Source organism: Neovison vison, chromosome X, assembly GCF_020171115.1.
Source record: "Neovison vison isolate M4711 chromosome X, ASM_NN_V1, whole genome shotgun sequence".
Taxonomy (NCBI): Eukaryota; Metazoa; Chordata; class Mammalia; order Carnivora; family Mustelidae; genus Neogale; species Neogale vison.
Window position 1 is genome coordinate 103,845,670 of NC_058105.1, and position 26,878 is coordinate 103,872,547.

At 39.0% G+C, this 26,878-nt stretch overlaps 1 protein-coding gene across 7 annotated transcripts in view; it reads left to right on the forward strand.

Annotated features, from left to right (window-relative positions):
- DMD (dystrophin) overlaps positions 1-26,878 on the forward strand; it is a 1,990,807-nt gene that overhangs the window by 645,414 nt on the left and 1,318,515 nt on the right. For all 7 annotated transcript variants that reach the window (XM_044235639.1, XM_044235638.1, XM_044235634.1 and 4 more), the window contains 3 exons: positions 10,651-10,833; positions 17,506-17,640; positions 19,282-19,431. In XM_044235639.1, the coding sequence (XP_044091574.1) occupies positions 10,651-10,833; positions 17,506-17,640; positions 19,282-19,431 (468 nt within the window). The remainder of the gene's footprint in view (positions 1-10,650; positions 10,834-17,505; positions 17,641-19,281; positions 19,432-26,878) is intronic.

The following is a 26,878-nucleotide window of genomic DNA, read 5'->3' on the forward strand; positions in this document are numbered from 1 at the left end:
ATCGGAAGATAAACAAAAGGGGGAGGGAGCCACCAGAGGCGACCGGTGGGAAAGTAATACCCCGATACGAGCGAGAGTGCCCTGCGTCTGGGGACCAGCATTAACTCGGAGACTGGTTGAAAGCACTCCAAAAGAGCAAAGGATCGCAGGGGCAAACTGTGGGAATCGGGGCGGCTAGGGACAGGGGCTTGAGTCCCCGGTCCCAGACGGCCTCCCCGGCGCGGAGGCAGAGAGAGTGCGGCGGGGAAACCGGCTCCTGGTCCCTAAGCCGCCAGCGTGCCCCAGAGCGCGGGGTTCCGGCTCCTGTGAGGGGATGGGAGCCGGTCTGCAGAACGCGCGCTAGCCCTACCACAAAGCTTGAGATGCGCGCGCACGTCGCTCCAGCTCTCCTGGGTTTCTAAGGCCCTGGGGCGCTTCTTGACCCGGGCCATTGTTTCAAAGTCTAAGCCTCGCGCCCGCGAAACTCTTCCCCGGACAGAGGCGCGCAAAAGCCCAGCCTGCGGCTTACAGACCAGCGCCCCGTTCTCAGTGCCCCAGACGCGCGCCCGACCCACAGCCGCCTCTGAAAAGAGGTGCGCGCAAGCCGGGCACTCCCAGCCCCGGCCAGCGGCAAAATCTCAGTGTGCGATCGCTGCTTGGAACCTCTCTGGCGGTCAGGAGCTCCCAGACAGCCGCCACTGCCTTGGCTTTGGGGACGAGCAAAAGATCCTGCGCCCCCAGGGTCTTTAACTTGGAACCTGCACTGCCAGCATCCAAGGGGGAATTTATTCAGCTTCTGCACCCAGACTGAGGCTTCTGAGACGGAGATCAGGAAGTGTTCCAGGGTGCACCTTGACTGCACCAGAGTTGATACATCCAGCTACATCTGTTCAGTCTTCTCCCACCAAAATGACTAGGAGGAGGAATGCCCAACAGAAGAAAAATACAGAGGATGGACCTTCCGCAACAGAGCTAACAGCTATCAACATAGACAATATGTCGGAAAGAGAATTCAGGCTAACAATTATCCAGGCAATAGCTAGGTTGGAGAAAGCCATGGATGACCAAACAGAGTTGATTAGAGCCGAACTGAAAGCGACCAGACAGGATGTTCACAATGTTAGGGCGGAGCTTAAAGCTACCAGGGAGGAGGTCCACAATGCTCTCAATGAGTTCCAATCCAATCTAAACTCTCTCAAAGCTAGGGTAACTGAGACAGAAGATAGAATTAGTGATCTGGAAGACAAACAGATAGAGAGAAAGGATCAGGAGGAAGCCTGGAACAAACAGCTTAGATCCCACGAAAGCAGAATTAGGGAAATAAGTGATGCCATGAAGCGTTCCAACGTCAGAATTATTGGAATTCCTGAAGGGGAGGAGAAAGAAAGAAGTCTAGAAGATGTCGTGGAACAAGTCCTTCATGAAAACTTTCCGAATCTCGCGAATGAAACCAGCGTTCATGTACTAGAGGCTGAACGGTCTCCACCCAAGATTATACACTCCAAAAAAACATCACGACACCTGATAGTCAAATTGAGAAATTATAATTGTAGGTATAATCTCTTGAAAGCTGCCAGGGCAAAGAGGCTCCTTACTTACAGAGGGAAGCCCATCAGAATAACGTCAGACCTGTCCACAGAGACCTGGCAAGCCAGAAGAGGCTGGCAAGATATATTCAGGGCACTAAATGAGAAGAACATGCAGCCAAGAATACTTTATCCAGCAAGACTGACATTCAAAATGGATGGAGAGATAAAGAGTTTCCAAGACCGGCAAGACTTAAAAGACTATGCAACCACCCAGCCGATACTGCAGGAAATATTAAGGGGGGTTCTATAAAAGAGGAAAAATCCCAAGAATAGCATTGAACAGAAATATAGAGACAGTCTACAGAAAGAAAGACTTCAAAGGTAACTCGATGTCAATAAAAACGTATCTATCAATAATCACTCTCAATGTGAATGGCCTCAATGCACCCATAAAACGGCACAGGGTTGCAGATTGGATAAAACGACAGGACCCATCCATATGCTGTCTACAAGAGACCCATTTTGAACCTAAAGATACACGCAGACTGAAAGTGAAGGGGTGGAGAAGCATCTTTCATGCCAATGGGACTCAAAAGAAGGCTGGGGTAGCGATTCTCATATCAGATAAATTAGACTTCAAACTAAAGACTGTAGTCAGAGATACAGAAGGACACTACATAATCCTTAAAGGGACTATCCACCAAGATGATCTAACAATTGTAAATATCTATGCTCCCAATATGGGAGCAGCCAATTACTTAAGAAAACTGTTAATCAAGATAAAGAGTCATATTGATATGAATACACTAATCGTAGGTGATCTTAACACGCCTCTTTCAGAATTAGACAGATCATCGAAGCAGAAAATCAATAAAGAAACAAGAGCATTGAACGACACATTGGACCAGATGGACCTCATAGATATATACAGAACATTCCACCCTAAAACAGCAGAATACTCATTCTTCTCAAGTGCACACGGAACCTTCTCCAGAATAGACCACATACTGGGTCACAAATCAGGACTCAGCCGATACCAAAAGACTGAGATTATTCCCTGCATATTCTCAGATCACAATGCTTTGAAACTGGAGCTCAATCACAAGGAAAAGTTCCGAAGGAACTCAAACACCTGGAAGCTAAAGACCACCTTGCTTAAGAATGCTTGGATCAACCAGGAGATCAAAGAAGAACTGAAACAATTCATGGAAACCAATGAGAATGAAGACACTTCGGTCCAAAACCTATGGGATACAGCAAAGGCGGTCCTAAGGGGAAAATATATAGCCATCCAAGCCTTGCTCAAAAAAATTGAAAAATCCAGAACACACCAGCTGTCTCTACACCTTAAAGAACTGGAGGATCAACAACAAATCAAACCAACTCCACACATAAGAAGGGAAATCATCAAGATTAGAGCTGAGATCAATGAGGGAGAAACCAGAGATACAGTAGAACGTATCAATGAAACTAGAAGCTGGTTTTTTGAAAGAATCAATAAGATCGATAAGCCACTGGCTACACTAATCCAAAAGAAAAGAGAGAAATCCCAAATTCATAAAATTATGAATGAAAGGGGAGAGATCACAACTAACACCAAGGAAGTAGAAACAATCATCAGAAGTTACTACGAACAGTTATATGCCAATAAGCTTAGCAACCTTGATGAAATGGATGCATTCCTGGAAAAATATAAACTACCAAAATTGAACCAGGAAGAAATCGACAACCTGAATAGACCGATATCTAATAACGAGATTGAAGCAGTGATCAAAAATCTCCCAAAAAACAAGAGCCCAGGACCTGACGGATTCCCTGGGGAATTCTACCAAACCTTCCAAGAAGAAATAACACCTATTCTCCTGAAGCTGTTTCAAAAAATTGAAGCAGAAGGAAAACTTCCAGACTCTTTCTATGAAGCCAGCATTACCCTGATCCCCAAACCAGGCAAGGACCATACCAAAAAGGAGAATTTCAGACCAATATCACTGATGAATATGGATGCTAAGATTCTCAACAAGATCCTAGCCAACAGGATCCAACAACACATTAAAAAGATTATCCACCATGATCAGGTGGGATTCATCCCTGGGCTACAAGGATGGTTCAACATTCGTAAATCAATCAATGTGATACAACAAATTAATAGGAGAAGAGAGAAGAACCACATGGTCCTCTCAATTGATGCAGAAAAAGCATTTGACAAAATCCAACATCCGTTCCTGATTAAAACGCTTCAAAGTATAGGGATAGAGGGAACATTCCTGAACCTCATCAAATCTATCTATGAAAGACCCACAGCAAATATCATCCTCAATGGGAAAAAGCTTGCAGCCTTCCCGTTGAGATCAGGAACAAGACAAGGATGCCCACTTTCACCACTCTTGTTCAACATAGTATTAGAAGTCCTAGCAACAGCAATCAGACAACAGAGAGAAATAAAAGGTATCCAAATTGGTAATGAAGAAGTCAAACTCTCTCTCTTCGCAGATGACATGATTCTTTATATGGAAAACCCAAAAGACTCCACCCCCAAACTACTAGAACTCATACAGCAATTCAGCAGCGTGGCAGGATACAAAGTCAATGTGCAGAAATCAGTGGCTTTCTTATACACTAACAAGGAAAATACAGAAAGGGAAATTAGAGAATCGATTCCATTTACTATAGCACCAAGAACCATAAGATACCTGGGAATAAACCTAACTAAAGAGGTAAAGGATCTATACTTGAGGAACTATAGAACACTCATGAAAGAAATTGAAGAAGACACAAAAAGATGGAAGACCATTCCATGCTCTTGGATCGGAAGAATAAACATCGTTAAAATGTCTATACTGCCTAGAGCAATCTATACTTTTAATGCCATTCCGATCAAAATTCCACCGGCATTCTTCAAAGAGCTGGAGCAAATAATCCTAAAATTTGTATGGAATCAGAAGAGACCCTGAATCGCTAAGGAAACGTTGAAAAACAAAAATAAAGCTGGCGGCATCACCTTACCTGATTTCAAGCTTTATTACAAAGCTGTGATCACCAAGACAGCATGGTACTGGCATAAAAACAGACACATAGACCAGTGGAACAGAGTAGAGAGCCCTGATATGGACCCTCAACTCTATGGTCAATTAATCTTCGACAAAACAGGAAAAAATATACAGTGGAAAAAAGACAGTCTCTTCAATAAATGGTGCTGGGAAAACTGGACAGCTATATGTAGAAGAATGAAACTCGACCATTCTCTTACACCGTACACAAAGATCAACTCAAAATGGATAAAAGACCTCAACGTGAGACAGGAATCTATCAGAATCTTAGAGGAGAATATAGGCAGTAATCTCTTCGATATCAGCCACAGCAACTTCTTTCAAGATACGTCTCCAAAGGCAAAGGAAACAAAAGCGAAAATAAACTTCTGGGACTTCATCAAAATCAAAAGCTTCTGCACAGCAAAGGAAACAGTCAAAAAAACAAAGAGGCAACCCACGGAATGGGAGAAGATATTTGCAAATGACAGTACAGACAAAAGGTTGATATCCAGGATCTATAATGAACTCCTCAAACTCAACCCACACGAAACAGACAAACACATCAAAAAATGGGCAGAAGATATGAACAGACACTTCTCCAATCAAGAAATACAAATGGCTATCAGACACATGAAAAAATGCTCATCATCATTAGCCCTCAGGGAGATTCAAATTAAAACCACATTGAGATATCACCTTACACCAGTTAGAATGGCCAAAATTAACAAAACAGGAAACAACATGTGTTGGAGAGGATGTGGAGAAAGGGGAACCCTCTTACACTGTTGGTGGGAATGCAAGTTGGTGCAGCCTCTTTGGAGAACAGTGTGGAGATCCCTCAAGAAATTAAAAATAGAGCTTCCCTACGACCCTGCAATTGCACTCCTGGGTATTTACCCCAAAGATACAGATGTCGTGAAAAGAAGGGCCATCTGTACCCCAATGTTTATAGCAGCAATGGCCACAGTCGCCAAACTATGGAAAGAACCAAGATGCCCTTCAACGGATGAATGGATAAGGAAGATGTGGTCCATATACACTATGGAGTATTATGCCTCCATCAGAAAGGACGAATATCCAACTTTTGTAGCAACATGGACGGGACTGGAAGATATTATGCTGAGTGAAATCAGTCAAGCAGAGAGAGTCAATTATCATATGGTTTCACTCATTTGTGGAGCATAACCAATAGCATGGAGGACAAGGGGCGTTAGAGAGTAGTAGGGAATTTGGGTAAATTGGAAGGGGAGGTGAACCATGAGAGACTATGGACTCTGAAAAACAGTCTGAGGGGTTTGAAGTGGCGGGGGGGTGGGAGGTTGGGGTACCAGGTGGTGGGTATTATAGAGGGCACAGCTTGCATGGAGCACTGGGTGTGGTGAAAAAATAATGAATACTGTTTTTCTGAAAATAAATAAATTGGGAAAAAAAAATAAAAAAAAAAATAAAAAGCTTAATAATTATTATAATCTAATAATGCCACATATCATTCATTTATTTAAGCCACTAACATTAATTGTATAGTAACTATATGCTAAGTACCCTTTTAGACACCAAATATAGTGGTGAGCAAGACATATAAAGGACCTGACTTCTTGGAACTTACAATCTAGTGGGGGGAGAGCAGACAGCGAATGGAGAAATAAACTCATATGAGGTCACGGTAGTTTGCCTAACAAGTAAACCAAGAATATAAAATAAAAAAATAATTAGAATTTAAGTGACAGTTGGGGGTGGTAATATGCTATTTTAGGAAGGATTGAGGTATAGGAAATTTGTGAGGCATTAAAACCTGAGATTTGAATCCTAAGAAAAAATCAGCCTTAAAAAACAAACAAACAAAAGCACACAAACAAAACCTATGGAAGAACATTTCAGTCAGAGGTAAGAGCTCCTACAAAGACCTTAAGGCTAACTGGAAAGCGAAAGAAGCCTGCCAGTCTGCACAGAATAAAGCAGGATAAATCACCGGAGATGATTTTGAGGGAGGGAGGGAGGCACATGCTAACAGGAATTTTGTAGGATTGGGGAAGTTCATGAGAAGTGAAATGGGAAAGCCACGGGACAGGTTCAAACAAGAGACTCTAATGATTTTAAATTTGAATGTGGGGAGGTCACTCATAGGAAAATTATATCACCATAGGAAGTGAGAGCTACAAGATACTTTGGAAGCAAAATAGACCCCAGTGCTCTTGGCTGATATGAAAACTAAAGTCCCCAGCTAGATGAATAATTTACTCATAGTCACAGGCTTTATCTGTGGTAGAACCAAGAATACTGAATATATGTCATGCCATCCCATCCCACACCATTCCATCCCACGATGTTCCAAACTGTTCTCTTTTTTTCTTTAGTTTCCTTTTAGAGTCATGTGCCATCCCTGTTGCCTTCCATCTTCCATCCCATTCTCCAAGTGGCTGTTTTTCTCACCTCCTCTAATACTTTGTAGCCACTGCCTGGGATTCCTAAGTAGATAACCAGCAGTGAGCTTGTGTTCAGCTGTTTGGCTCTGGCCCTCTTCTGGCCCTCTTCGCTCTCTGCCTAAACAGTTTGCCTATCTGGCTAACCACCCAGGCAGATCCTTTTCTCTTTTCCAGTGCTAGAGAGCAAACAGTCTCAAATTTTGAAATTTTGCACACAGTTCTTGAAATGAGTAACCCAACCAATTAGTCCACATTGACTTGATTAAATAATTGATCTAGCTACAAAATTGCTCAAGGATGGGGTAATTTTGAAAAGAGGGAAAGCTCAGGCAGCTTCTGACAACAACAGCCAGGGAAGTTGGCGAGAAGATCCAATTTCTTGTATTTTTTTTGCCTTCCAGTCAAGATAATCTCTTTAGGTTTGTTTAACTACCTAGAAGGCAGTGATGGTAACTTGTCCAGGCTTCCACCTGTGCTCATGTTGAGAGTAAATTTATCTTTATTATCAAATGAAACTGGCAGACCTACTCAGACACTTTTTCCTAATCTACTCAGAGAAAAAGTAGTTTATTTACTTTTATCTCCTGTGTTTTGCTTGAAAATGATTATGCTATTTTCCTGACTTCTTTCCCCCAGTAAGTAAAACTTTTCAATGAACATGAAAGAGTTTCTAAGAGTGTTTGATAAACATTATCTGATTTGAAAATTCTGTTGGAGTTCTACAACGAATAAATGGCGAAACTTTATATTAACCTTATTACAAATTTCTGAAATTTCAGTGTTAATTATTTTCTTCTTTATTTTGTTTTAAATTTACACTATTATAACTCTAGTCCTCATGCTTACCAGAATTGCATAAATGTATTTACTGTCCTCATTGTATGACAGACTAGAATGCGACTGTTAGAACTGAGTGAGCATCTCAGTCACCTTAAAGGACTAGTTAAAACAGAGATTTCTAGGCCTCACCCCAGAATCTCTAATTTACTGAGTCTGGGGTGGGACCTTAGAATTTTAACCTCTAACAAACTTCCAGGTGATGCCAGGAAACAAGTTCCAAAGTGGTTCCAAGAAACTGTACTTTGAGAACCACTGGTTTGGGATATTGGCAATGAAAGGTGTCTCAGCATATAATGGTTAGATTCATGGAAATAAAGGGAGGAAAAAAATACATCATTTCTGATGAGGATTACATCTAAATTATACCACTCATTTAGTTTTCTACCTTTTATCTCAGTGGAGAAATTTTATCTCCATTTCTCCTCTAAATGTTTCCCAGATTCTAAGTTTTTTTTTTTTTAAGAATTTATGAAAGCCAAAAAAAAAAGAAAGAATGAAGTGTTTTTCCATTCTGCATTTTTGGTAGTTGTGAAGGTTGTTTGTAACTTGTATAAAATGTAATGTCATTCATTGGATCCAGCACAGAATGCTTCTTCATTTCACAGAGGATTTGAGATGGAGTTAACTGAAACTATGGGAGAGAAAGGATGTAGTTTCTAGGATGGCTTTCTTAAACACTTTGAAACTCAGTTTTCTGATGTCAAATATAGAGATGACAAAATTCATCTCACAAGGTTTTGTTAAAGATGCAAAGAAGTCACACATATAGCATGTCTGATATGGCACACAGTGGCACATAGTTAGTGATTAATGGTTGTCAGAATTGTTTGTAAGCTAAAATTACTATAGTCAAAATATGGTTTGTGTAGAAATAAACCTTATGTTCAGTAATGCCAAAAAGAGACTTAAGAATTTTGAGCTAAAAATTTTAATCAATTACATCAAAATCCATGAAGGTAATCACTTAATATTCAAAATATCTTGGCATTTGCCATCATATTATATACTTTTGAGGCACCATGAGAATAAATCCAAAGGCATAGAGTACTTTTGTTGAAAAATACGAAGGCATTTTATAGCTGGCCTTGTCTGTTTCTTGCCCATCTCACCTTAATTTACTACACTGCATGTAGGCCCAGCTTCCCCCTGCCAGCACCTATATTTATTGATGTAAGGACTTTCTGTGGTTCCTGTGCCCCACTTTTCCCACCTAAGTGTCAGGCTTCACTACTATGAAATTCACATCCCTCTACCAGGCTTCAGCCAATGGTGGGAGATGATGTATAAGTACCCCATTTCTTCACCATTGAGTGGGATAACCCTGAGATGTGTTTCACAGAGCTTTCCAGCAAGATTCATCTCTAGTCACCAACACTGGTTGCTGAGCTGAATAAGTATACCTTTATAATATCAATTTCTACACCAGTATTTGCTTTACATGGCACAAAAACTACTTATGCTTGAAAGCCCATCTCAAGGTTGGCCTTTGGAGTAACTCAAATGAAAGACATATTATGAGTGTGTGTGTGTGTGTGTGTGTGTGTGAGAGAGAGAGAGAGATACATGTGCACATCAAAAGTTGAGGAGTATAAATACCCTGCAGCTAAAGACCTCCAGCAAGATTCATGTAGTTGAACAAATTGGGTTTAGTACTCCTGGCAGTGAGGGAGAATACACACTTTGGGGAACTGTGGGTTGTATGAGTTAGAGCATATTAGAAAGACCCTGTTGTAGGATCTGAGTTTTTGTTAGATGATTTAGGGAGAGTTGAAGAGCTTTGCTTTGGATATTATGTTGTCTGTACCTGGGAATAACTCTGTGATTGGGTGTCTTAATAAATCTGTCATAGAACGAAGGAAGACTAGAGTGAGGTTAAAGGTATAATTGATAAAGAAACAACACAGGCTCATGAAATATAGAGGTATTGTTGTCATGATCCACAGTGGTAGTAACAAAGTGGCTTTGTCTGATGCTGATACTCTGTGAAACACTTTATGTTTTATGGGAGAACACCAAAGGCATAGCTGAGGACCAGGTGAGCCCCCTTCCTTTCAGTGGCTGCTCTTCTCGTCTTCCTCTTATTTGGTTACTGGATGGAACTTTCTTTTCTCAAAATATGGTCCTGGATGTAGCATTATGAAGACTTTTCTATATTAATTATCTTTTGATTTAAATAATTATATTTGTACTGATTTCAATATTACTCATTCATTTGAGTAATTTAGAAATGATTTCAATTTTAGAATATGGGATATTTTTGTTAGTATTGAAATACATGTTTCGGGACACCTGGGTGGCTCAGTGGGTTAAAGCCTCTGCCTTCAGCTCAGGTCATGATCTCAGGTTTCTCGAATAGAGCCCCACATCAGGCTCTCTGCCCATCAGAGATCCTGCTTCCTCCTCTCTCTCTCTCTCTCTCTCTGCCTGCCTCTCTGTCTACTTGTGATCCCACTCTGTCAAATAAATAAAATCCTTAACAAAAAAAAGAACAGAAATACATGTTTCTTGCTTGTCTAATATACATGTCTCCGTGGGCATGTATGTGTGTACATATGCACACATACACATATATGAAAGAGGGTGAGTGAACACACCACAAACCTATAGCCACATGTTGGCTATTTTGCACAGGATTCTGATGAAAGAGCTGTTACATTCTGATGATAATTTTTCCTTCCAAATTCAAGTTTTAACTAAATCTGAATTTATGGAAGTGATTGTAGTCGCTACTGGATTTATTTTTATTAATCTCACAGGGATCAGGAAGAAAGTATATGATATACAGGAATGCATTTTCTAAGTAAATCCATTGCCTTGCTGTCAAGTGAGAGAGCACTCTTTGTTTTTCAGAGAGCTAAAGAAGAGGCCCAGCAGAAAGAAGCCAAAGTGAAACTCCTGACTGAGTCCGTCAACAGTGTCATAGCTCAAGCTCCACCTGCAGCACAAGAGGCCTTAAAAAAGGAACTTGACACTCTTACCACCAACTATCAGTGGCTGTGCACCAGGCTCAATGGCAAATGCAAGACCTTGGAAGTCAGTTGCTTTTCTTGATCTTTATTACTTATGTGTCAGTTTATGATTTTATGTGGCTCATAGTGATTAAGAATAGGAACACTGGTGTTAAGACAGCTTAGGCTGAGTGTCCTCACAAAGTCACTTAGAAGTTTGTGACTTTGGGCCTGTTGCTTACATTGTATGAATGGGTTTCCTATCTGTGAAATGGACAAAAAAAAATGCACATTCCATAGGGTGCTGAGAAAATTAAATGAGTTATTCTATTTAATACTTTGCCTAGTGAGCAGTTCTAGTTCTAATTCTTATTATTACCTTATTACTATTATTATTAGGTCACAAAAATCTTATAAATAAGTTTTCCCAAGATTTATATAAACTGGTCTTAATTCTTTCATACATTTGAATGTGCATAAAATCATTAGTATTAGAGTCCAGATTTACTTTGTGGAGAAGTGTGTTCTGTGATATTGTTAAGAATCAGTCTGCCCTGTAGGGTGCTTCACAAGACATGTTGTCTAGCTTTTTTTGGGGGGGGGACATTTTACATTATATTTAAGTATCCATTTAGGTCCTGCTTTATCTTTTCCAAATGCTTTTATCTGAAAATAGCTGACAAAGAATTCATGTAAAAATGCTATTTACTCACAGTAAGGATTGTGTCGAGGAACACTAAACTTTACCTAGCACCAAAAGCTGAAGCCGTCAGAGACTGCCCACTAGCTGGGTGGTAAATTAAGCCCCCTTCCCTGACATGGATTGAGTCATCTTAGTGAATATATTGATAAACAATTCATATATATTCCAAACCAATGGAGAGGGACTAAAAAGGGACTGTATGACCTTATAATTTCAATACAAATGGAAGATATTTTAAGTGTGATTGCAGATGAGAAATAGAGGGATAGCTCAATAGTCTTAAAAACTGTATTAATATGAAAATAAAAGGTCTCTTTAGAAAACATATCCTGAAATAGATACAAAAAGTCCCTCCCTCATGTAACATGATAGTATGAATTAGTTTGGACTTCCCTGGGACCCATAACATCATCTCTTCCCTTCCTTTCCTGGTTTTTTGTTTTTGTTTTTGTATTTTTCTGTAGCTTTTAACACTAATACAATGGATTTTGTTTTCTCTCTCTCTCTCTCTCTCTCTCTCCCTCTCTTTGAGTATGGCTGACACGCAGTGTTATATTGTTTTCAAGTGTACAGTGTAGTGATTGAAGAACTCTGTCATCAGTTGTTATTATATAAAGGTTTCCCTTTTATCTATCTCGGTGTATTGGATTCTTTGTATTTTTGTGAAATTTGTCTTCTAGTTCTCAAATTATCTCCTCAACTGACCGTTTGTGTTTAAATATACTCATTTCTATATACGCATCTGCCTATATACACATTTGGATAGGATTTTATATTTTTCCAAAGACCTTGTTTTCCATTTCTTTTTTTTTTTTAAAGATTTTATTTATTTATTTGACAGAGAGAAATCACAAGTAGACGGAGAGGCAGGCAGAGAGAGAGAGAGGAGGAAGCAGGCTCCCTGCTGAGCAGAGAGCCTGATGCGGGACTCGATCCCAGGACCCTGAGATCATGACCTGAGCCGAAGGCAGCGGCTTAACCCACTGAGCCACCCAGGCGCCCCTTGTTTTCCATTTCTTAAGATTTTACTCGGTTATTTAGAAAATTTTTTCTTCTTTTATGTAATGTTTTGCTTTTGCATAACCGATTCTATTTCTTCTTTTTGTTAAACAAATTAAACCTATGCAGTCTGTTTGGTTGAGAAGTCTCCATGAGTAATGAGCATGAAAGAGTTTTGATTTTCCAATAACTGTAACCACCGATGTCAAACCTCATTTTCTGCCTAGTAATTGGCTTCCTAATCACTATTGCTGTCTGATTCCATGATTTTTCATTAATTTCTAGTTATTAAAGTTTAGTGTTATTTAAATTTTGATATCATAGTTTGTTAACATCTTCCATTAGTCTAGATTAATATGTGGCCGCAGCAATTTATACAAAGGTGGGAGTGAGAAAAAAAATGATTTAAGCGTCCACTTCTCCCATTCAGTTTCTGGATAGTGATTGTGTAGTATTGGTTTAAGGGATGATAATGAGGGTAAAGCACTTTCTTCACATACTCCCTTTTCTTTGCTGGTCATAGTTGCTATACCCTTTTATTAACACCCATAGGCATCTATAATGATGAATATGTTATCACCAGATTCTATAGGTTATCACCACTGATCTGGCTTGTTCACTGTAGACTTGATGTGATCTTTGGGGATCTGTATTCATATAGATTGTGAGCCCCCCAAAAAGATCTTCTATTCATTCATGGTGCCTTGGAGTATTCAACAAAATTTCAGGCTGACTCCTGCTAGTAAGCTTAAACCACATTCTCCTGAAAGTTACATCTTTTAAACCCATGCTTCCATGGTACCCTGAAGTCTTATCTCTCCACCATATTTCAGCTTAGCCAGCAAGTTCTGGCACTTCCCATCTCCCATAACTTCTTGATTCTTCCTTGGCCATACCAGCAGCTCGGTAGGTAATGCATGCCAACCATCTCTTTCTGAATGTACCCACCCATTTGATGAGCAGTATTATTTTAGATCCTTTAAAGAAAAGGGACCAGATGGGTTTCCTCTAAACACACAGTAAAAAGTTAAGAAAAAGTTTTGCTTCAAGGGCACCTCACTGGCTCAGTTAACAGAGCACATGACTCGTGATCTCGGAATTGTAAATTCAAGTCCCACGTTGGGTGTAGAGTTTACTTTAAAAGGTAAATTTTTTTTTAAAAAAATGCCTCATTTTCCAGTCTTCCTTTCTTCATATCTCCCCATTGCCATCCCCATCAGTTCCCTCTGTTTAGACCACAGCTTGTGAAAACATGTTGTAGAAGTTTGTTTGTTTTAAACATAGAATATAGGGAACTTAGTCTTAAGCTCTTTTTTTTTTGTTTGTTTGTTTTTGTTTGTTTATTATTATTTTTTTCCAATTTATTTATTTTCAGAAAAACAGTATTCATTATTTTTTCACCACAGCTCTTAAGTATGAACTCTATTTGTCAGTCTCAAGAAAAAGAGATCTTACTGGCAACTTTTAACAGCAGGCGAAAGTTATTTATTATCAAATTCCCTACAATTGTGTCATCTTTAGATTATAAATTGTCGATTCTACATTCATTACAACTACTGACTGCCTCAAATGGCAGTAGATTTCCTCACGTGGCTTGTGATTTTTTGTTTCTGAGTTCACGTGTAGTAGGAATTGTTTTTACTGGAAATCCTTTCTGCTCTGGGCTGTCTGAGGGTCCTCATGAGTTTTGTTTTGTTTGCTTGTTTGTTTTTAATGTTTCTACCAGAGTCCTAGAAATGTTACATTCTACTCTCATGTGTAATATAAACTTACATTTCAGTTTCTGGTGGGTGAATCCTTATTTTCCAACTAAAATCCAAAGGATTCTCAGCTTTCTTGCTAATTCCTTGTATTCGAGTGGAGGGGGATTTTATAGACCTTGTTTCCAGGATAGGTGAGACACAACTTTATGCTGCTCTTCCATGTGTGAGGCCAGTGCCCCTTTTTTCACCCCAAATTAGTGTTGAATACCCTAACTTGTGTGTCATATACCGTGTTCTGATATGCCAGTGTTTTGTTAAGCTCTCTGCATGCACTTAACTTCCCTCTTTGTTTCTGCTTCGGGAAGATTTTCATATTTCACAGAGCAGCCTGATGAGCTTAAATGTTGCCCTTTATGTTTTACCCAGCATTTCAGTGTCACAAAAGCAGTGGTGGGTGGATTGCCACATCAGCTCCACTGACCATTTTGAATGGAAGTTTCCTTTTTCTTTTGTCATCTCTTCAAAGCCATGGTGAATTCTGTGATTTCCAAGTAGTTTTGAGTTCCAAACTGCAAAGCTTAACAGTTATTCTAAGTGGCTTTTAGCTCCAATTCAGACGGCAAGACAACATTTTATTTTGCAGAGGTGACCTGTAAAGCCAGTGCATTCAGCCTCTTCAGCTGTGTCCTTCAGATGCATTGAGGACACAAGAGGCCATCCATCCTGACAGTTAAATCGGCAAGGTAGTTCATTACCTCAATCTGCACCAAAGTTAATAAGACACATTACCAATCAGATCTCCTTATCTTCAAAGATCTGAAGTACCCTGGGGTATTTAAGGAGATATTTATATTTTCCCACTGGGATCTTTGCCCAGAAGGAAGACAGCCTGTAGTCCAGCAGGAGCTGGAAATGACCCAGATTTAAGATTTCTGTCACCTTTTAAAGCAAAATACTTAATTTCACTTTCTGTAATAAACTGTACCTGAAATACTAAGCAGGTATTGGTAGGGTGGCAAGACAGGTTAGACTGATACTTTTCATCAGTTTAGAGAAGGAATGTCTTCTGTCATTTGCAAGGGCTATAGGCAAAGTGAAAAGATGGGAAATCTGACAGAATTTTTGGTTTCTTCTACAATAAAACTTCCTTCCTTAGCGGGGAGGAAGGAGGTGAGTAGTGATTGAAGGAGTAGTGGGGCGGGGAGTAGCAGGTGGTAGTGATTGAAGTACTGTATGTATAGGTTTGTCCAATATTTACAATATCAAATCTAATGGAAAATGAACATTTTTGTATTCATATCCTCTAGCGTATCTTCCTGCTTTTTTCCCAATAGACTTCCTTTTCCCAATTTGCCTTTATTGTTTCTTTGCTTAAAAAATGTTTTATCACACTCAAATGAATACCTAAATAATGTATTGTTCAATTTCATTTGTTTTGAGCATTATAAAAGATCATAACCTTAATATTTGGCTTTTCAGGGCTTGTCCATTTTGCCCAGCATTTCTGTCAGAAACTCATCCATGTTTGTTTTGTGTGATGAAATTTGCATTTTTACTTCTGTGTTCTCTGTTTAAATGTAATACAGTGTGTCTCTACATTCTCTGGTTAGCAGACATAAGGTTGTTTTTAAAATTTTGGTTATTACCAAAAGTGCTAAAATGAACATTCTCTTAACTGTCTTTGTTGTCCACACAAAGCAGTTTCTCTGAGGATATATATGCAAAAGTGGAGTTGCTGGATTGTGGGGTATGTGTATATTCACCTGACTGAGAATGATGGATTGTTTTCCAAAATAGTCATTTTAGTAGACACAGCCACCAACAATAAATACAAATTTTTGTTAATGTGTACCTTCTTTTACACTTAGAATTATGAAATTTCTCATTTGCGTCAGTCAACCTGGTACAAATCCCATGTAATCTTGACTTACATTCCCCTGACTGCTAATGAGATTGAACATATTTTCATATATTTGTTGGATATGCATATATCTTTTTCTTTGAAATGGTGGTTTAGGGTTTCCGTTCATTTTCCATTGGGATGTCCCTTTACCTTTTAATTGGCTTGGGGACATTCCGTTTTTACTCATCAGTTAGAAATTTTGCAATTGTTTTCTTCAAGTTTTTAGGGTGATTTTCAATTTCTTTATGGTATCTTTTGATAAATAGAATGGTTTAACTCTATGTAAACAAATTTATTCAGGTTTTTTTGGGAGGTTGTTTTTGTTTCGCGTTGTTTTTTACAAAATGTCTTATTTAAGATATCCTTTCTCATCCCAAGTTTATAAAATACTCTTTTGTATTTTCTGGTTGCAATCTTAAAGTTTTGCTTTTTTATATATGACTATGCTTGTGTATTACAGTAATCATTTTTAATACATATCAAAAGCCATTTTAAAATAGTCATGTCCATAGTTATGAGTCATATTCTTCCTAATATACCTCAAGGAAATAATTTGAAATATGGAAAAAAAGTCTATATTCATGGTGATCTTCACCATAAATTTATTAGCAAACAAAACCAAAAATAGGCTAACTATCCAATAAGTTTTGACTGTTAAGAAAAGAATAATACAGCCACTTATATGGAAATTTAGATTTTCATTAAAGATATATCATCCTTTTTTAAAAGATTTTATTTATTTTTTTGACAGAGAGAGATCACAAGTAGGCAGAGAGGTAGACAGAGAGAGAGGAGGAAGCAGGCTCTCGGCTGAGCAGAGAGAGCCCAATGCGGGGCTCGATCCCAGGACCCTGAGATCATGACCTGAGCTGAAGGCAGAGGCTTAACCCACTGAGCCACCCAGGCACCCCAAAGATATATCTTCTTAGTAATACAGAAGAATTATATGATATAATGTTTAATGAAAAGAGCTGTGTAGCTAAATCTTGCTTTAATGTTAGCTATCATATTACATGCATATAATAAAGTTTAAAGGAGCTCACAGAAAACTGGTCATGTTTAAGGTTTTGCAGTGTTAGATCTCTATATATGCATTTTTGTGTGTGCTTTTTTAATTTTACTGATGGCAATGTTGATGAGATTTTTATTTATAAAAGTAAATCACTGACTCTTTAATTAATTTTTATAGTAAGATGTTTCCTTAATGATTAGTAATTATAAACGTATTAGCTGATCAACATGACTAGTTGTTTTTTCAGTTATCTACTGCAAAGGGAATGTGAACAGTATAAAATAAACATGTTCAATTTTTACAGCTTTAAAAATGAAAATTCCAAGGTGCCTCATTAGCGCGGTAGGTAGAGCGTCAGTCTCATAAAAATGAAAATTCCAAAACCCCACAGTCACTCCTATCATATATTTCATATGCAATATGTGTTTCTTTCTTAGGAAGTTTGGGCGTGCTGGCATGAGTTATTGTCATACTTGGAGAAGGCAAACAAGTGGCTGAATGAAGTAGAGTTCAAACTGAAAACCACTGAAAATATTCCTGGGGGAGCTGAGGAAATCTCCGAGGTGCTTGCTGTAAGTTGTGACTTAATCGAAATGATAATGATTCATGTCATGGATGCCCAGGACCAAGTAGAAAAGAGCTGCCGGGGAAACAGTACAGAGAGTGTGGTTGCCCTGCCTCTCCCGGCTCTGGTGCTTTGGATGAAACCTTTGTTTCTTCTGTAACCCTTCCAGTCTCAAGTTTGTAAAGACGATTTAAATAACCTTTCCAGAGGACATCTGCCTTTTTCTATATTACAAAGTTCTACGTTGACACATTTCTTTACCTATTTAAATCCACCATAGACTCACACAGACAGTGTGAAGGTACTGTTTTCCTGCTTCAGGGCAGAGCTACACTGGATGATCATATAAACCATTACTTCCAGCTTAAAGTTACATTTATTGAATTGAAACATACTTGTAGATTATTTAAAAGCATAAATCTATACCTTACGGAATGCCGTGAGGTATTAAATGTGCATGCTCTGATATTAGGAATGTATCTTTAAAATGTTCATACACTTTGGTAGTACAGAATCTTAATACATTTTCAAGTTTTATCTTGAAGACATTTAAAAAGTAAAATTTAAAGGAATTGGCAGGTGTAAACTTTTGATTTATGTGAACTTCTCACAATAATCATTTCTGTTCTATACATCTTATTGTACATTTGGTTAACCCTTTGTGTATAATGAATATGTAGTTTTGCCATCTGTATTGTATATAGGGCCATTTGCAATGCAACCCCTGTGTAAATATGCTAAAATAACCTACGTAAATTAAGATGCAAAGAAAATGTAAAATGCCTCTTCAGATAGTATTAAGATTCTAGAGTGTTATAGCACAAACCTAAACATCATATATCCAGCTTCCTTATTTGCTCAAAAGGATTGTAAAACCTGAAGAGTTATCAGAGAACAAGGAGACTGGTCTCAGGTGAACTATAATTTTGGCCTTGTCCTATTCAGGGATGTTAACTGACCGTGCATTCCTTGTCAATCAGCAATGTGAGGCATCTTCCAAAAAAAGTTGAAGCACACACAGTGCATTAGTAGAAGGATGGTGGCCAGAACAAAGGGGGCAGTGATGCACTTATCCTATTAAATGATCAGACTGAAGGACTTCAGCCTCCTCTTTATTGCTTTTCTGTCCAAAGATGGCTGCTCCACTTACAAGCTATGTGTGTGGGGAAAAATTATGAAGGGCAAGATTTCTTCTAGAGGTTGTATCTTTTTTTTTCTTTTTAATTTAGGAAGGGAAACTCTGCTCTTGAATTTCTACCTACATATAGTTTTTAGAATCACGTCACTTAGCCACCACTAGATATAAGAGAATATTTAAGTATTTTAAAGTATTATTAAGTATTAAGGATATTAAGTATTTTACCTTCCCAGGTTTAAGAGTAGAGGACCTCAAAGAAGAATGTGGCTGTGGATAATTTCTAAGTGGCCCATTCCACAGTCCTGCCACAAGCTCATGAGGATACACATGGAGAAACATTGTATTTTTTTAAGTAACAATGGTCTTTGATGTTTTATTGTCTCAATTCAATACTGCTTTAAATTGTTTTTAACTTAATGATATGTAAATAAGAAGATACTGAGCATTTTGTGTTAATTCAGTATATTTAGAAAAAGAAGGGAAATAGTAATTATTGCAAATGTGTTTCAGTCACTTGAAAATTTGATGCAACATTCAGAGGATAACCCGAATCAAATTCGCATATTGGCACAGACCCTAACAGATGGTGGAGTCATGGATGAACTGATCAATGAGGAACTTGAGACATTTAATTCTCGGTGGAGAGAGCTACATGAAGAGGTATGGCTATAAGAGTAAAAAAATTTTTTTAAACTGATTTGCATAAATACCTAACAAATACTTGTAGGTGTCTCAGGAAGAAAAAAATAATACTTTAAATATTAGCTCAGCTTCCAGGTTTTAGAAATTGTCATGTGCCAGACATGAGTACGTTATTTACATGTGTCTTCTATCATTTTATCTTACAGAAACATTATAAAGGGTGAGTTTTAACAGGAAACAGAGATATACCAAATACAGTAAAATGCTTAAGTCCACAAGCTGTAAATAGATTAACAATTCAAAATCAGATCTTATTTGACCACAGGATTCTTTTCCCTACCCAAATTAACCGATATGTGTAGATATCCTCATCTCTTTCTCCTTCTTTCCCTTTCTCCCTCTCCCCCACCTCTCTCTCTCTCTCTCTCTCTCTCTCTCTGTCTTAAAGAATTATTTATTTGAGAGACAGAAACATGAGAGCACAAGTAGGGAGGAGTGGAAGAGGGAGAAGTGGAAGCCCCTCCCACCCCAGGCTGAATAGGAAGCTAGCTATAGGGCTTGAACCCAAGACCCTAGGATCTGACCCAAAGGCAGAGGCTTAACCGACTGAGCCTTCCAGGCATCCCTTCCACCGTTCTCAACATGTGCATACATGTTACAGTCATGTGTAATCTGTTAGTCATATGTGTGATTCTCTTAGTACTCTAGATACTCTTTATGCTTCCCAAGTAACACTAAAGAGCTTTAATTTATATATAACAGAAGAATTTTCATATGCAAAAATTATACCATGTGTTTTCTAAACGTTTTCAATAAAAATTAATAAATGAAACAAGATGGGATTGGGAGGGAGACAAACCATAAGTGACTCTTAATCTCACAAAACAAACTGAGGGTTGCTGGGGGGAGGGGGGTTGGGAGAAGGGGGGTGGGGTTATGGACATTGGGGAGGGTATGTGCTTTGGTGAGTGCTGTGAAGTGTGTAAACCTGGCGATTCACAGACCTGTACCCCTGGGGATAAAAATATATGTTTATAAAAAATAAAAAATTATTGAAAAAAAAGAGAGAAAATAATATATTATTCCAAATCAAATAGTGTTTTGCATATACTCTCATAAATCAGGAATGGATTACTTGTCAAAAAGAACAAATACATTATAATGGAGTTTAGTTTCGTATCCATTTATTTCATGTATCTCTAACATGTGAGACAGTGTTCTAAGGTTAGCTAATCAGTAGGAAATTTTTCTCTCCATTACTCATAGACAGTGAGCAGTTAAGCAAAAATTCACTGATATCTTAGTGTGTTCAGAACATAATAACAATATCCTTATAAGATGCAAAAAAAAATGTGTTAAAAGTTACCACAGAGGGGGGCGCCTGGGTGGCTCAGTGGGTTAAGCCGCTGCCTTCGGCTCAGGTCATGATCTCGGGGTCCCGGGATCGAGTCCCACATCGGGCTCTCTGCTCAGCAGGGAGCCTGCTTCCTCCTCTCTCTCTCTCTCTCTGCCTGCCTCTCTGCCTGCTTGTGATCTCTGTCTGTCAAATAAATAAGTAAAATCTTTAAAAAAAAAAAAAGTTACCACAGAGGACTTGAAAACACAGAAAAACAGTGTAGACCTGTGTGGGTCAGCACAGGAAGGCATTTGGGGTAGCTTTTCTAAAGAAAATTCACTGTGAATGACATGGTTGGTTTTTTTAAGATTCAAAACATTTTTTTTAAAATAATCTCTCCACCCAGTATGGGGCTCGAACTCAAAACCCTGAGATCAAGACCTGCATGCTCTACTGCCTGAGCCACAAAGGCGGCCCTGTGAACATTTTAAAATCAGAACGGGAGATAGCCAAATGGGTGGGTGTAGAAGGTAATCCCAGACAGGTAGACATACACATGCAAAGAATTGGAAGCATGAGGCTGGTTATCAATGCACATCTGCAAACCATTTGGTTTTGCCTGAGTGTAAGGTACAGGTTGGGGAGTGTCTGAAGGTAGACCTGAATAAGTAGGCATCAGCAAGATGACTGAGGGAAACCAATGCTTCTCAAACAGCCTGGTCTATAAGCATGCACTCAGAGACCACCGAAGGGTTTAGAATGTCAGGAGGAAGGGCCACCTGGCTGGTACTGTTGGCTGAGCATCTGACTCTTGTCTCTGACTCTGACATCTTGGCTCTGACTCAGGCCGTGATCTCAGGGTTGTGAGATCAAACCCCATGTCGGGATCAGCACTGAGTGTGGAATCTGCTGGAGATTGGCTCTCCTCCCTCTATCCTTTCTGCTCATGCTCACTTGCTCGCTTGCTCTCTCTCTCTCTCTCTCTCAATAAGTAAATAAGTAAATGTTTTTAAAGATTTTATTTATTTATTTGATAGAGATCACAATTAGGCAGAGAGACAGGTAGAGAGAGAGGAAGGGAGGCAGTTTCTCTAAGCAGAGAGCCAGATGCGGGGCTCGATCCCAGGACCCAGGATCATGACCTGAGCTGAAGGCAGAGGCTTTAACCCACTGAGCCACCCAGGTGCCCATAAGTAAATATTTTAAAAGAATGTAAGGGGGAAAGGAGAAGAGCAGTGCTGTATCAGCTTATACTACCTCTGCAGTGACTGTGGAGAGTAAGTGGTCTAAAAGATAGGGAGGTTTCAGGTGGTGAGACCAAGGAAGGAGTGGTATTTTTAGGTCAGCTGAAGACAAGGGCAATGGTGATAGGTACAGTGAAAATGAAAAATCCAGGAGAGCATCTAGGTTTCTGATTCAGGTGACTGGATAGCTATTTTTCATAAACAAGATTGAGAAAATGAGGGGAAAAATAAGCGAGTTTGGAGGTAAAAAATCACATGTCACTTTTTATCTCCATTGATCCTGCAGTGCCTGCTGAAGTTTGATACCAACCAAAAGTAATCCCTGAGTCAAGGACTTAGGTGCTATTAGTTAATTTGAGAGATAATACCAAGAAGGACACAAGAGGGGATTGGAGAAGGAAAGCTTAGACAGTTGATAAAGGGTACTTTTAACAGTGGGTTTCCAGTGGGAGTGACCAGGCTATTCCTACTGGGAATTTTAAAGAAATCATGTACAATACCAGTGTCAGAGAGCATGCTCTGAAGTGTCTCAGTGAGCTGATGGAAACTGGAGTGTTTATCCACCAATTTCCCTCTGTTTTTGTTTGAGGATTGAAAGGAGGTACATAAAATCCCCCACTTCTGAGCTGTTGAGCGCAGTCCAATTAAAAAATGTGGGTGCTTGAGGTGGGTGTTTATGGAAATGCCACCACAGCTTTAGGTGAACTCACAGCCATTGAGGTTAAGGGACTATGTGGTAGGGTATCAGCAGGGTCTACTAGAATTCTTAGGGAGTGTCTAGCAAGGATTTTCCATTATTCAGGAAAACAGATACATAAAGGGATCCAGACCAGTTATACAGATGTGGGATTTACCAGGCCACATGCTAGTTAAAACTCTATAAAGTTCATGACATCACCCCAAGTAAGCCCAAGGAAAATGAATCATGGACAGAATTTAGGAATTATGCATAAAATCCAGGTTTAGGCAGGGACACCTGGGTAGATCATTCAGTTAAGCATCTGCCTTCGTCTCAGGTCATGATCTCAGGGTCTTGGGATTGAGTCCCACGTCAGACCCCGTGCTGAGTCTTTTTGCTCTCTCCTCTCTCATGAATAAATACAATCTTTAGAAAAAATCAAGGTTAGGCAGAGGAAGCAGTGTTTCCAAAGGAAATGAGAATAAATGGTCATAGAGGTTATGAGGAGACGAAGTTAAAAGCAGGGTGCTTAGGAGGTAGCAGTTTATAAAGAGAAGCCATGAAAAAAAAAAAGTCAGATACAATAAGCAGGCCTGGAAAGATGAAGACAGAATTGGGCAAAAAGGACATTACTTATGACATTTACCAGAATGGTTTTAGTGGCATTTCCCTGGGGATAGACAGAACAGTGCTGGGGCATTACGGAAGACATGAGGGAAGAAGAAGGAGGAAAGCAAAGTAAGGAGCTTGGCTATGAAGAGAAAGAATGATCCTAAGAGGGATGGTAGCTGGGGGGGGGGTATGTAGGAAACCTTTTGTTGTTTTAAGTGGAGGAGAGGTTTGATCTTTGTAAATTAGAACGAAGTGTGGAGTAGGAGAGCCTACCCAACCCCCTCAGTGACCTTAGGGCAGATTGAGGGGGAGGTGCCTATCTTTCCTGAACACTTTAGTCACCCTTTCCCCCATCAATGTGAGGGACTAGGGATTGGCAAAGGGGATCCCAAAGAGTCCCTTGGCTTCTAACTTCTTGTTGCACTGTTGTTCGATGTGAGCAAGAGTAGTCATTTGTAGATGGCAACTAACTCAAAGTTCATTTAAATTTGGATTTTGTTAGGGAATTGTAGTATGCTCTTACTTATATTTGACTCTTAGTATCAGAGTAGAAATTGCACTTCAAGCAAACAATCAAAAGAAACATTGTAGAACCGACCTTGGCTAAACTGTGAAAAGGCCCAAATTGTAATCTTTAACAATGTTCAGAGTCTATCTATTCTCTCCTTAGGAACAGATCAGTCTCTAAACCTGACCTTGGCAATGGTCTTATTTATTTAATATTCTTGCAAACCTTTAGTAACAGAGAAACTACTTGTGCTCTTATATTGCGAAGTTCTTTGGTGTGGAACCAGGCATTTTCCCCAAATAAATAAAAATTCAACTCAGAAACAGACCTTGATTGAAAACCTACTCCGCTAAAAAAAAAAAAAGAAAGAAAGAAAGAAAGAAAAAAAAAAAGAAAGAAAAAAAGAAAACCTACTCTGCTATATCCATATTGAGTTACTAAAATGTTGGCTATAGAATCAGAAAACCTTAGGTTAGAATAGCCCCTTGTTATTAGTCAGGGTTAGACAGGCCACGGAAACTACACAGCTAGAAAGCTACCTGTGGCTGGTGCTGTTGAACTGAGGGAAATAGGCTGGGGCACCAGGAAGCTGCCCGTGGATTTGTCCCCCACCCCCATGATGAACTTGCCACTGGGTCACCCACAGAGCTTGCCAGAAGACACCTGTAGTGCGTGCTGCTAAAATTTATGGGAGAGTTAGGAATAGTGGAGTTGAGCTCCACCAGGCATCCTACAGGTCAACCCAGACCCAAGGGAGCAAGAAGAAATGACAAACACACTGGAATGTAGAAATCTTTACTTCCCCAGTTGTCACTCCAGCGCCCTCTACTGTCAAAGTTTAGCATCGGGTCAGGGGGCTAGGAGAAATACTTTGAGTATCAAATGCAGATCACTGTTTAGAGGCAGTAAGTTGATAACTGGCACATCCCTTCATAGCTCATAGCTTCACAGCACCTGTTTCATAGTGATCTCCTGAGCAAAATATAAAGTACTGTGTGGAAAGGGCTTACTGTAGTGCTAAAAGCATAGTACATATTCAATAAGTGATTGGCGTTTTATTTTTGCTAAGTTGTATACTATATTACCTACCCTCACAGCTATGTGTGTATAAAGTTTTGTGTTTGTGTGTATGCACGTGTATCCCACTGGGGCAGAGATAAACAAACTATATATATATATATATATATATATATATATATATATATATATATTCATCCCTTAAATCTTTTTTTTAAGATTTTATTTATTTATTTGACAGAGAGAAATCACAAGTAGATGGAGAGGCAGGCAGAGAGAGAGAGGGAAGCAGGCTCCCTGCTGAGCAGAGAGCCCGACACGGGACTCGATCCTAGGACCCCGAGATCATGACCTGAGCCGAAGGCAGCGGCTTAACCCACTGAGCCACCCAGGCGCCCTCATCCCTTAAATCTTAAATTGGAAGGTCTCCACTTCTACTTCAGTAGTCAATTAGGCAGAATGTTATAGTAACAAAAAATAACTTGAATTAAATAAGTAAACTTGAAACCACTACCAGTCCTGGCTATGCTTATATGAAATATCTAGCCTGAGAGTAATTTGGCAATGAGGAAACATTTTTTTTTTTTGATGCTTTAGAAGTTTGATGAAAACCATATATGTTGGAGATAATATCCTTCTCAAATTCCATGGTGCCAGTCATTAAAGAGCTGATATGACTTTAGATATATGATGTTGAGGTAAAAGGATGGGTAATAACAGATTTTTCCTATTTCTCAAGGTCTAATCTGGGTTCTTTGATCATTTCCAAACTACGTAGTTAATAGACCAAAACCTAATAGGTTGTTAGCTAAATTAAACATTTGGGGTGTTCCCATTGAATATTTAGTTTAAAAGACTGATGTTTTGATGCAGTGTGGAAAGAGTCTTAGGATAAATTATTGGAGGGGCTGAGGAAATAAAATGATTACAGTAACCATTTTAAAATTGATTTACTTTCCAAAAAATCTATGATGCATTAGATTGTTATAGTGAAAAATTCTAACATTGTTTCAAACCCTAGTTTCCTTGATTTTTGTGGGGTGGGGTTGGCTAAGGAAAAAGTTTTTCCATTAATAAACGAAGTGTCCCTTCACTTGAAGATGGGCCTAAGCCCATTCTCTTCTCAATTAAATGTGTATGTGAGAGGTTTGTGGGTTTTTTTTTTATTGCCCACCTAATGTTTCTTATAGCCACAATTATCCAGAACAAAGGTAACATCTATTTGCCTGTTAAATCAATCAAACAGCCAGTTTTTTTATAGCCTATAAATATTTAAAAGAGATATGCCAGATCCCGTCCCTAATTTCAGAGTGTGAGTTTGCATTCAGAGATGTAATAAATTCTTTCCATTCCTTGAAAAGGCATTGTTCACTCTTCATAATCATTTGGCACTATATTTTCTACTCATAGTAATGATTTCAAAAATGGTGAGCAAACCAGGAAACAGCTCTAAATATCATACCAAATCATCTGATTTTTACAACTTACTCCAGACTAACCAAGCTACAGATCTGTTAGTGATACAGAAAAACATCAAAATAATGCTAATGGCTTTGTGGTCCCGAAGGCCCAGTCCCTGCTTTAAGTGTTTCAGCAGGCAGTTTTTCATTTGTTGACATAATAGCCCTATGTTTTAAGGTCTTTTGCAGCCTGTTTTACAGACATGGAAAAGGTATCAAAAGCCACAGAGATAGTGAGAGTCTATTAAACATTCAGGTTCAAGTCTCCTTGCACTTGGAGCCTGGGCACACAACCATTTGGCCACAGGACCTCCAATCTCACTGATCTGTTCCTTCTGTTAACAATAAATCTGCCTGGTAAGAAGTGAATATTGCAATTTACTGGTTTCCCAATTTCTAAGGAAAGCTTACAGCAGGAGCTTGAAAGTATTAGGGATGACTAAAAGAAATCATCTTAAGAGTCTTAAATATTAAAATCACACATTTAGAAGTCCAAAGTCTTCACCAGTTCTCTTGATTAGTGATGATTTCATCCTCCTTGTAAATTATTAACACCCCAACTTCTGTCCCTTTCAAAGTCATCTGTAGATTCTTTCACCTGACATTAAA